This window comes from Rhinoraja longicauda, chromosome 3, assembly GCF_053455715.1.
Source record: "Rhinoraja longicauda isolate Sanriku21f chromosome 3, sRhiLon1.1, whole genome shotgun sequence".
Classification (NCBI taxonomy): Eukaryota; Metazoa; Chordata; class Chondrichthyes; order Rajiformes; family Arhynchobatidae; genus Rhinoraja; species Rhinoraja longicauda.
Genome location: NC_135955.1, coordinates 41,707,851 through 41,720,965, shown reverse-complemented (window position 1 = coordinate 41,720,965; position 13,115 = coordinate 41,707,851). Strand labels below are relative to the sequence as shown.

Sequence of the window (13,115 nt, the reverse complement as noted above, 5' to 3'; positions counted from 1 at the left end):
AGTTGAAGTGCTCAGCCACCGGGAGATCAGGTAGGTTAAGTCGGACTGAGCGAAGGTGTTGAACGAAGCGATCACCGAGCCTGCGTTTGGTTTCGCCGATGTAGAGAAGTTGACATCTAGAGCAGCGGATACAATAGATGAGGTTGGAGGAGGTGCAGGTGAACCTCTGTCTCACCTGGAAAGACTGTTTGGGTCCTTGGATGGAGTTGAGGGGGGAGGTAAAGGGACAGGTGTTGCATCTCCTGCGGTTGCAGGGGAAAGTGCCCGGGGATGGGGTGGTTTGGGTTGGAAGGGACGAGTGGACCAGGGAGTTACGGAGGGAATGGTCTCTGCAGAACGCAGAAAGGGGAGGGGATGGGAAGATGTGGCCAGTAGTGAGGTCCCGTTGTAGGTGAAGGAAATGTTGATGATTTGTTGGATACGCTGGCTGATGGGGTGGAAGGTGAGAACGAGGGGGTTTCTATCCTTGTTACAAATTGGGGGAGGGGGAGCAAGAGCGCAGCTGCGGGATGTAGAAGAGGCCCTCGAGAGAGAGCCTCATCTATAATGGAAGAGGGGAAGCCCCGTTTCCTGAAGAATGAGGACATCTCTGATGCCCTAGTGTGAAACACCTCATCCCGGGCGCAGATGTGGCGTAGACGGAGGAATTGGGAATAGGATTCATACATTTCACTTCATACACTTCACTTCCAATTTCCATCCTGCTCTTAAATATACTTGGACTATCTCCGACATCTCCCTCCCTTTTCTGGACCTCACCATCTCCATCACAGGAGACAGACCAGTGACTGACATCTACTATAAACCCACTGACTCGCACAGCTATCTGGACTACACTTCTTCCCACCCTGTCTCCTGCAAAAAGTCTATCCCCTACTCCCAATTCCTCCGTCTAAGCCGCATCTGCGCCCGGGATGAGGTGTTTCACACTAGGGGCTGATGGAGATAGAGGCTTTCATGACATTTCAGTATCTCGACAAGCACTTGTATTACCAAGCTTCTGATGACTATAGACTAAGTGCTGAAAAATGGGTTTAGTATAAATAGGTGCTTGATGGTCAGCATGAATGTGATGAGCTGAATGATTGTACGACTCACTGAGGAACTCATCATGGTATGAAGCTACATTTTCCAAGTGTGTACATACACAAGCTTCGTTTCTTTCTTTTAATTCAATGACCAAGACTGGAATGACCTTCATTCCACAGACAGCAGAGGTGGTCAGCTAATTTCCCAATTGTCCTATAGATAAAATCCACTCCAGCAGACATAACACAGCAAGGATGATCGAGAAGATTGTTACCACAAGGGGACAGCCTTCCATGAACCCCATCTGCATTGAAATCGGATCAGTGGTGGATCCACAAAGACCCCTGTTGCATGTCATTATGGAGCAGATGGAGGATGATTTTTTGAGGATATTTTGAGAAGGGTCCTCCTTAATTTCCCTTAGTTGATAAGTCAAAGACTTTTGAGGTCCACAATTCCGATAAATTTTTCTTGGCTTTGTAACACAAGATCAGGTCTATTGTGCCTCAATGGATGCAATATAAAATTCAACTGGAGAAGCACTTCAACCATTGTTGAGAAGGATTCTTGCAAAGACTGTGGCAGATAGCAGGAAGATTTATTTGATTATCACAATTAAGAGAGGTATCCTTTCTTGAAAATGATCATGACGGCGGCATCTGTGATTCTCTGGTATGTTCTTTTTCCAATTGAAAGCAATGAAGTCATAAATTTGCATTCAAAGTATTAATGTTTTAATGCTCCAATAAGACTTACTACAAAGAGTTTGCTTTTCAGCTGCTGGGCTGCGATAATGCTGCAGAATAGAGTCTTGCTTACTTTGATCTTCAAAGTGCTCCTTCCATCCTCTTTTATTGGTTATGAACAGTAGGCTAGATCCTGACTGGGAGAAATATCCATCCATGAAACGTTTGTTGCCATTTGCAAGAAAAGATTATCGGGTATAATCTTATTGAAACAAAATCCTCATGGGGCATGACAACATTGACGTTGAGATGAATTTACAAGCACGACTGAAAAGATGCGGCCTGGGGCAAATCAGCTGAGACTGCATTCATTGGCAAGGCAAGCTTGAGGGGCAGAGTGGCCTGTTCAAGCTTCTATTTTCTTATTGTCTTGCTGGTTCTCTGCTCTCTTTCCATCTACCATCTGTTTTTCAGAATTTTTGTCAGGCCTAGGTCTTAAGTTTCCTGTGTATTTTTAAGTGTTTTCAGTTCACAAACACAATGCATTTATGACATAAATTAATCTGGCAACCATTGCCATTTGTAGTTCAGCATGACATTAACCAACATTCACAGTGCAAAGACAAAAACTTTTAAAAGTCTCTGCATCGGTCCTCCCAAACGGATGGCCGATGCAAAGGGACGATTTTAAGAATATGATATGTAGAGCAGAGTTTTGAACAGAAATGATATTAAAGCACTCAGGTTTCATTCTTCTGTTTTCCTTCAATGTCATATGACCACATCTTCAAAGGTCTACACCCTGTTTCCAAGACAGCATCAGGTCTCTTGGCACAATTCTTCGTCCTTTAAACTTCCTTGTTGCAGTGAGATGCTTATGTCAGCTCAGTGCTGCATTAATTCTTAACTAAGCTTGCCACTTCCATGCCAGGGCACTCCCACCCACCAAATCCTCCCACTCATTTTAATAAAGTAAACTGGAGGCTATAGTGATGTCATAAACAAACATGATACAGAAATGACTGCTTAAATAAAGATATTGCTGTAATCTTGCTGACTGAGTGATGTTAGTTGTGAAGAGATCTGCAGGCTATTAGTTTAAGAAGGTATTTATTCACAAAATGCTGGAGTAACTCAGCAGGTGCAGGCTATTAGTTGTTTGACTCACTCCACTAATCAGAAGTCTGAATTTTTAAATGATGTCTGTTAATTTCACACCATTTGGTCAGTATGCATAAAATATCGTGGTCTAAGCAAATTATAAACATAGCACAAAAAGTAAGGAAATTTGTGTTTGGTAGATTATTTCTTTGTTGTAACAATGCTTCTTGGCAATAAATCTTATACCGTTGGAAAGCCTGTTTATTTCCCTTTTAAATGGTGCCACATTTGTAAGGAACATGCATTTGTGGGATGAGCAGCAGAGCTGAGTATATGGGTTGCGCCCATGAAAAATTTGCCAAATCTCTGCCAATGCCAAACAGCTTATTCTGCCATTGACTCTTGTTCGGTGTTGTTTGGTGGATTGGATGATTGAAGTCTGAAGAAACAAGACATATTGGCAATTTAACAATTTATTCATTTAATAAACAGGAGCCACAGTAGCGTGTGGAAGAACCATACACAGCCATAACAGCTTGGCACCTCCTCCTCATGCTGGTCACCAGCCTGGTCACACACTGTTGTGGGATGGCATCCCATTCTTGTCAGCACCTGGGGGTACCAGAAGCTCAAAACAAGAGTCAATAGCAACAGCAGAATAAGCTGTTTGGCATTGGCAGAGAAGATTTGGCAAATTTTTCATGGGCGCAACCCATATACTCAGCTCTGCTGCTCATCCCACAAATGCATGTTCCTTACAAATGTGGCACCATTTAAAAGGGAAATAAACAGGCTTTCCAACGGTATAAGATTTATTGCCAAGAAGCATTGTTACAACAAAGAAATAATCTACCAAACACAAATTTCCTTACTTTTTGTGCTATGTTTATGTACCTGGTCAACTAATTTTGAAATCAAAGCCTTCAGTATGATTTAGTATGCCAGTATAATTCAGTATAGTGCCACCAAGATTCAGTGGTGATAACTCCACTTGGATCAACATTTGCAAGGTCAAATACAAAATGCAAAAACAACATCCAGGATAATATTTCATTGCGACAGCGAGTAAATGCTGCACAGCTGAAAATTACATTTTTGAATGAATCTTAAACCCTGGCCCCATCTAACTGTCCTGGCAAATGCAAGAAGGGAATATCTACTACTGCATCAAAATGTGTTTCAGATGGCAAAATTGAGATTAGTTTGAAGAATGGTCCCCATGCACTTCACAAGAGCCTTCAGTTTTCCTACCTCCAAGGCACAATTCTGGAAGATACTTGATGTACTGACACATTGGAAGGATCCAAGATCTGATTTCTCAGGGTCATTTTCCTTTCCTACTTTAGATGAATGTGCAGCACCTGGTTGAGCATACAACATGAATAGATTAAAATATATATTTAAACTTTATATTTCAAATTAACATTACTCTGTAGCTAGGTGCAACTGTTTTTTCCCCCCAAAAGCTAAATATTTATATACTTAGCTATTTTTCACAAATAAATGATTCGGTACTGTCTCAGACATATCATACCATATTATGTTCATTAGTTTCCCAGGCACATGACACTGGTTTAATGAATTCCATTACAACTCTCAAGAAGTGAAATGAGTTGTGGGAACCATTGCTCAGATTTTAGCAAACACACGATACAAAGATCTCCTTCATCTAGAGTTTTATAAAGATAGATTTATCAGATGTTAAATGGAAACACAATCTATTAGTACATTAACAAAGGAGGGTTTCATATTAGGATGCTGGGTATTATGTAAAAGCATGGAACATTAGAGACACAAGCTATGTTTTGATTAACAAGATCATCACAGTAATTATGGTTGAGAATTTTTTTAAATTGCAGTCCAAACTTGCTACTAAAAATAAAATGTTAACATTCAATGTCTTTGTTAAACACAAGATAAGCTCAATCAAGCCAGTATACAGCCACTCTGAACCTAGGATTAGGAAAAATCAACACATAAAACTAACGTAACAACACTGCCAGATACTTAGAGAAATTCACCCACTTGTCACTCACCCTAGTTAATGAATTGTCCAAAGAAGCCTGAACAAGGAGGGGATAAAACAGGGCAATAATATAATGGACTACATAATCTCGCCTAATTACGCCACAGAGTGAATAAACAGGTTTCGACATTGCCGCGCTTAAGTCTAAAGCAAATTGTGGTCGAGCTGTGATGTTCTGCTAAGGATGTGTTAATCAATGATAACAGAATTGATCTCAGATAGCAAGGTAGAAAGTATGCTGCAAGGTAGAAAGTAAGCATATTAAGACATGGAATCCAAATGTCTGACACGCACAAAAATCATTGGGGAATTATTTGACAGTCTAGAAATGGGTAAGAAGGTAGAGAATTCTAAAAAGACCATTTGTGATCCAAATTTCAAGCAGAAGCAATTCACAAGTCCAAAATTACCTGTTTTACAATAGATAATCTGCATGGTTTCCTTAGAAAACATTTAAGGTAGTATTTTTAAAAGGTTAATCACTAATTTTAACTAACCAGTCAGAGGATGTTTGCCAGTATCACTGCTGGTGCTGCTGCCAAGACTAGTGCTGCTTTGATTAAGGTCATTTGTAGCCATTGTGGGTAGACCTATTCTTTCAGTTGGACTGCCGCTATAATGATAATCCAGACCACCAGGAAGAAATTTGCATTTTGAATCATCAAACTGTTCATCCTTAAAAAAAAAAGCAAACAATTCCCGTTAATACAAATCAGCTAAATATTCATTTCAAAGGCAATTCCAAACACAACCAGCACCAACTATATTACAGCTAATAAAATTTAGAAATAGTACTTAAATTGCTCCATGTATCCAGAGAACAGTAATATTGAAGTTTGTACCTTCAACTCAACTTTTCACCTTACTGGAAAAGACTGTGGATATTTAAGACTTTTGCACGTGATCAAAGAAGAATTGCATCACTATTATCCAAGAATGCACCATCACACTGAATCTTTGCATTGGCTAATATCTTGTTTCGACCAAGTTAAAATGAATTCAGCAAATATATTGCAACTACAGCTTTCTATTCCATAAGTAGGAATTTTAAATGCACATCTTCATTTGGAAAATTATTAGCTGGCCAGATTAGATTCAAACAAAAAGGCTCAAGACTAACTCATAACAATTCACAGCATCTGCATTGACTTCATGCTGAGCAAATCCACGATGCTCTTTTTTGCATTGACTATCAAATATTGTTCGAACGTGCAACTGCAAGTAGTAAAAATTTAATTTAACAATAGACAATAGACAATAGGTGCAGGAGTAGGCCATTCAGCCCTTCGAGCCAGCACCGCCATTCAATGCGATCATGGCTGATCACTCTCAATCAGTACCCCGTTCCTGCCTTCTCCCCATACTCCCTCACTCCGCTATCCTTAAGAGCTCTATCCAGCTCTCTTGAAAGCATCCAATGAACTGGCCTCCACTGCCTTCTGAGGCAGAGAATTCCACACCTTCACCACTCTGACTGAAAAAGTTCTTCCTCATCTCCGTTCTAAATGGCCTACCCCTTATTCTTAAACTGTGGCCCCTTGTTCTGGACTCCCCCAACATTGGGAACATGTTTCCTGCCTCTAATGTGTCCAATCCCCTAATTATCTTATATGTTTCAATAAGATCCCCCCTCATCCTTCTAAATTCCAGTGTATACAAGCCTAATTGCTCCAGCCTTTCAACATACGCCAGTCCCGCCATTCCGGGAATTAACCTAGTGAACCTACGCTGCACGCCCTCAATAGCAAGAATATCCTTCCTCAAATTTGGAGACCAAAACTGCACAAAGTACTCCAGGTGCGGTCTCACCAGGGCACGGTACAACTGTAGAAGGACCTCTTTGCTCCTATACTCAACTCCTCTTGTTATGAAGGCCAACATTCCATTGGCTTTCTTCACTGCCTGCTGTACCTGCATGCTTCCTTTCATTGACTGATGCACTAGGACACCCAGATCTTGTTGAACATCCCCTCTTCCTAACTTGACACCATTCAGATAATAATCTGCCTTTCTATTCTTACTTCCAAAGTGAATAACCTCACACTTATCTACATTAAACTGCATCTGCCATGTATCCGCCCACTCACACAACCTGTCCAAGTCACCCTGCAGCCTTATTGCATCTTCCTCACAATTCACACTACCCCCCCAGCTTAGTATCATCTGCAAATTTGCTAATGGTACTTTTAATCCCTTCATCTAAGTCATTAATGTATATCGTAAATAGCTGGGGTCCCAGCACCGAACCTTGCGGTACCCCACTGGTCTGCCTGCCATTCCGAAAGGGACCATTTATCCCCACTCTTTGCTTTCTGTCTGTCAACCAATTGTCTATCCATGTCAGTACCCTACCCCCAATACCATGTGCTCTAATTTTGCCCACTAATCTCCTATGTGGGACCTTGTCGAAGGCTTTCTGAAAGTCGAGGTACACCACATCCACTGACTCTCCCCTGTCAATTTTCCTAGTTACATCCTCAAAAAATTCCAGTAGATTTGTCAAGCATGATTTCCCCTTCGTAAATCCATGCTGACTCGGAATGATCCTGTTACTGCTATCCAAATGCTCAGCAATTTCATCTTTTATAATTGACTCCAGCATCTTCCCCACCCCTGATGTCAGACTAACTGGTCTATAATTACCCGTTTTCTCTCTCCCTCCTTTCTTAAAAAGTGGGATAACATTTGCTATCCTCCAATCCACAGGAACTGATCCTGAATCTATAGAACATTGAAAAATGATCTCCAATGCTTCCACTATTTCTAGAGCCACCTCCTTAAGTACCCTGGGATGCAGACCATCAGGCCCTGGGGATTTATCAGCCTTCAGTCCCATCAGTCTACCCAAAACCATTTCCTGCCTAATGTGGATTTCCTTCAGTTCCTCCATCACCCTAGGTTCTCCGGCCCCTAGAACATTTGGGAGATTGTGTGTATCTTCCTCAGTGAAGACAGATCCAAAGTAACGGTTTAACTCGTCTGCCATTTCTTTGTTCCCCATAATAAATTCCCCTGCTTCTGTCTTCAAGGGACCCACATTTGCCTTGACTATTTTTTTCCTCTTCACGTACCTAAAAAAACTTTTGCTATCCTCCTTTATATTATTGGCTAGTTTACCCTCGTACCCCATCTTTTCTCCCCGTATTGCCTTTTTAGTTTAACTTTTGTTGCTCTTTAAAAGAGTCCCAATCCTCTGTCTTCCCACTCTTCTTTGCTATGTTATACTTCCTCTCCTTAATTTTTATGCTGTCCTTGACTTCCCTTGTCAGCCACAGGTGTCTCTTACTCCCCTTAGAGTCTTTCCGCCTCTTTGGGATAAATTGATCCTGCAACCTCAGCATTATTCCCGGGAATACCTGCCATTGCTGTTCTACCGTCTTCCCTGCTAGGGCCTCCTTCCAGTCAATTTTGGCCAGCTCCTGCCTCATGCCTCTGTAATCCCCTTTGCTATACTGTAATACTGACACTTCCGATTTTCCCTTCTGCCTTTCCATTTGCAGAGTAAATGTGGCCAGTGTGACACTTGGCCAGTTATCAATATGAGCATTATTTATCTTCTTCTTGTCCAATTAAATGGAATTGGCTGATCTTTTACATGGCATCCCTACAGCTCATGCAATAGTAATTGCATCCTACTTTCTTTCTGAACCCTAACTGGTTATCCTTGATGCTTTACATACAAGCTGATACACTGGCCCTATGTTTTCACCATTTGGCTCAATCAGATCTGCTATTTATGAGTCAAGAATGTTTTATGACCTATGTGACATATTATCATCTCTTTTACTTTAGTTTAGAGATACAATGCGGAAACAAACCGTTCGAACTAGCGATCCCCATACACCAGCACTACCCTACACACAAGGAACAACTTACAATCAAAGCCAATTAACCTACAAACCTGTAAGTCTTTGGAGTGTGGAAGGAAATCAGAGCACCTGAGGAATACCCACGCGGTCACAGGGAGAACGTACAAACTTCATACAGACAGCACCCATAGTCAGGATTGAACCTGTGACTCGGGCGCTGTAAGGCAGCAACTCTACTGCTGCATCACCATGCCAAAACAGAGTAATTAACTTCTTACAACAGCACAACATATATGTAAACATATTACAGTAAAATCCATAATAAACAAGAGTTCAGTATATAATATAAATATATATACATATACATACACACACATGTATGTGTGTGTATATATATATATGTGTGTGTGTGTGTGTATAACATAAATAAATAACATATATATATATTATATATATACATGTATAAATAACATGTATATATATAAATAACATGTATATATAAAAAAAGCAAACAGAAAAATAGATAGGCAATAGTAGTGCAAAGTCAAAATATGTCCCCAAGTCTATATAGTTCAGAGGCTATTTGAAGATTGTAGTGTTTAATAGCCTGATGGTTGTTGGGAAGAAGCTGTTCCTGGATCTGGACATTAGTTTCCAGGCTCCTATACCTTCTTCCTGATGGCAGAAATGAAATGAGAGCATGGCCAGGGCAGTGTGGGTCTCTGCTAATGCTGGCTGCCTTTTTGAGGCAGTGACACTTGCAGATCCCTTCAATGGTGGTGAGGTCAGTACCCCTGGTGATCTGGGCAATGTTCACCAATTTTTGCAATCTTCTTCGTTCCCGGACATTCGAGTTGCTGAACCAGTCCATGATGCAACCAGTCAATATGCTCTATTATATACGTGTCAAAGTTCAAGAGAGTATTTGTTGACTTACAGAATCTCCTCAATCTTCTAAGGAAGTAGATCATGGGCTTTCTTTATGATTGCATCAATGTCCTGGGTCTAGGACAGCTCTTCAAAGATAGTTTAGTTTAGAAATACAGAGCGGAAACAGGCCCTTCGGCCCGCCGAGTCCACACCGACCAGCGATCCCCACACATCAACACAAGCCTACACACACTAGGGACAATTTACACATACCAAGTATGCAAACCCAGCCAATTAACCTACAAACTTGTACGTCTTTGGAATGTGGGAGGAAACCGAAGATCTCAGAGAAAACCCACGCGGTCACGGGCAGAACGTACAAACTCCGTACAGACAACACCCGTAGTCAGGATGAAACTCTGGTCTCTGGCGCTGCAAGTGCTGTAAGGCAGCAACTCAACCGCCGCGTCACTGTGCCACCCGAAGCTTTTGATTAAGTCCACCACCGTCCCATCGATGACGACAGGTTTGTAGATCCTCGTTCTTCCTCTTCCAAAGTCCACAATCAGTTTCTTGCTCTTCCTATTGTGAGAATAAGGTTCTTGTTCTGGGACCATTTGATCAGTCGATCGATCTCCCTCCTATACTCTGACTTATCATCATTTACAATTCGTCTAACAACAGTTGTGTCATCGGCAAACTTGAAGATGGAGTTCAATCTGTGTTCGGCTACACAGTCACGAATATACAGTGAGTAGAGCAGGGGTGAGCTCGCTGCCTTGAGGTGCTCCCATGCTTATCAAGATTGATGATTAGAGGAGGAAGTGTTGCTGCCAATTCATACAGATTATGGTCTGTTGATGAGGACGTCCGGTTGCAGAGGGATGCACACTCAGTTCTGAGAGGTTGGAGGGGATGATGGTGTTAAACACAGAGCTGTCGTCTATGAACAACCACCTGATGTAGGTGCTTTTTATTGTCCAAGTGGTCCAGTGCAGAGTGGAGAGCCAGTGAGATTGCATCCTCTGTTGACCTGTTGTGGCGGTAGGTAAGTTATGGCGGGTCCAGGTTCTTGTTGAGGAAGGAGTTGACGTGCATCATAACCAACCTCTCAAAGTACTTCATCACCACGGACGTTAGTGCGCCGGTCAGTAGTCATTGAGGCACTTCACCTTACTCTGTTTGGGCACTATTAACGCCCTTTTAAAGCAGGTGGGAACCTCAGACCTCAGTGATAAGAGGTTGAAGATGTCCACAAAAGCACTAGCCAAGTAGTCTGCACAGGTTTTAAGAACACAGCTAGGTATACCATCAAGTCCAGACGCTTTTTGAGGGTTCACCCTCTGGAAGGATCTTCTACATCGGCCTCTATGATTGAGATTGTAATATCATCAAGGAGCTATGGGGTCCAGGGAAGGCACATCAGTGTTCAACATGCGTAGAAGGCATTGCACACATCTGGGAGTGATTCGAGCTGCCCACTTGCAGGAAGTGTTGGCACGCAAGCCCTGCCATGGCTGCCGAACATCCGCCCCATCCTCCACTTTGGAGCAAAAGTCCTTCTGGGCCTTTTTGATGGTCTTATTAGGTCATGTCTAGACTTGTAGAGCTGAGCAACGTCCGACTTGAATGCCCAAGATCTAGTCCTTAACAGAATGGGGATCTCCTGGTTCATCCAAGGCTTTAGGTTGGCAAACATTTGAATGGTTTCTGTGGAAACACACTCCCTCACTCGACAACTAGAGAGCAGTCCTGAGCTACTATGCAGCACCCACAAATGACCTTTAATTGGGCTTTATCTTGCACTAAACGTTATTCCCGTTATAATGTATCTAAACACTGTGGATAGTTTGATTGTAATCGCGTATAGTCTTCCTGCTGACTGGTTAGCACACAACAAAAGCTTTTCACTGTACCTCAGTTCACGTGACAATAAACTAAACTAAGCTAATTTTTTTATGAAGTCGGTAACAACTGTCGCATATTCATTCAGATCCGTTACCTAGTACTTGAACATCGCCCAGTCTACAAACTCCAAGTAGTCCCGCAGTTGTTCCTCTGCCTCCCATGATCAGCTCTGTGCAGTCTTCACTGCTGGGGGTATAATCTTCAGTTGCTGCCTATGTGCAGGGAGAAGGAGCACAGCCATGTGGTCGGATTTCCCAAAGTGAGGGCGAGGGATGGAACAATAGGCATCCTTGATACTGGTATAGCAGCGGTCGAGGGTGTTTACTCCTCTGGTGCTGCAGTACACGTGCTGGTGGGAGTTAGTTTGTTTCATGGCATACTGCACTTGAGGGGCGAAGTGTCTACTGCTGCTTCTAATTTACAGCTCACCCAATAGCTCAATATTCCATGTTGTACACTCTATCCGACATGTTTCCAATTCTTTTCTATGTACGTTTTCTCCAAAAAAATAAAATACACATACATCACAGTTCTCATTTGTATCCTATATATTCACTTATGGCTTTTCACGCTAAACTTTTCCCCCTTTGCCCCCCCCCGCCCCCAACTTAAATTATTTGCTTCTAGCTCTGTGCATCCACCCTTTTCCAAAATCATCAAAAGATCTCCAAAAAAGCATTAGAAAAAACAGCTTTAGTCATGATGACTGCTGTTTAAGAGAGCTTGAGATGCACAATTTGGCTGTACCATTTCCAATGTTATAAGTGACTACCCTTCAAAAATTACTTAATTCGCTGCAAAGATGGGACATCTTGAACAGGACATGGGAGTTTAACTACAATTCAGCCTGTCCTATTACTAAAATTCCAACAGGAGGATCGTTGAAAGAAATGACATATGTGCAGTCTTTCAATATCTATAATATTGCTGCTTGCATTAAAACATTTGTGCAGTAACTGTGAGCAGGTCACCATGCATTAACATCAGGTGTTAAGAAAGGTCTCACAATTGCCTTTTTAGTAATTAAAAATTAAAAGTGTCATTACAGGAAAATAGACATTTTAGCTGGGTTAGCTAGAATTTCTTGACATTCCTGAACTGTTCAGACTTCGACAGGGTTCCGAAATCAGTTTGTACATTTACAGACACTCTCTCGAAATGTTACCACAGAAAAAACTAATTAGAACCCCCACTCTCTGCATCAGCCACCATTCATCACGTTGACACAATTGCCATTGTACATAGTAATTACCGTTTTCCAGCCAAACCGTTATGTGCCCAATGACACTGCAAAGCTGAACCACAGGAAAAATGTGCAAGTCCTTGATAAACACTTGTATGCCAAATTATAACTAATCTGAGGTAATTACTAAATTAGAACAAATATTTGCTCCATTTCCCACTAATCAGGCACTAAAGAGTTATCCACTTTGCAGATGGAGGAGTTCAACTACAGTCTCATTGAACAACAGTGCAACAAGGGGCACTGTAATAAAAGCTAATTTTTTTAGTTCTGAAGATCGCAAAAGTAGGACATGCACATCTCTCACATCCCTTTCAAAATACCTGACAATAAAATAACTTCAAAGCATAGAAATTGTCATCATACAAGAAGCAAGACAGCACTCATGAATAGGAATGTGGTAACAACCAGACAATCTTTTAGTGAATTTGACAGGTCAAGAC

At 41.7% G+C, this 13,115-nt stretch overlaps 1 protein-coding gene across 2 annotated transcripts in view; it reads right to left on the bottom strand.

Moving 5' to 3' along the window:
- Positions 1–13,115, bottom strand: part of dennd4c (DENN/MADD domain containing 4C) — a 116,981-nt gene that overhangs the window by 14,494 nt on the left and 89,372 nt on the right. For both annotated transcript variants that reach the window (XM_078396028.1, XM_078396027.1), the window contains 2 exons: positions 5,340–5,517; positions 4,068–4,177 (listed from right to left, as the gene is read on the bottom strand). In XM_078396028.1, coding sequence (XP_078252154.1) covers positions 4,068–4,177; positions 5,340–5,517 — 288 coding nt within the window. The remainder of the gene's footprint in view (positions 1–4,067; positions 4,178–5,339; positions 5,518–13,115) is intronic.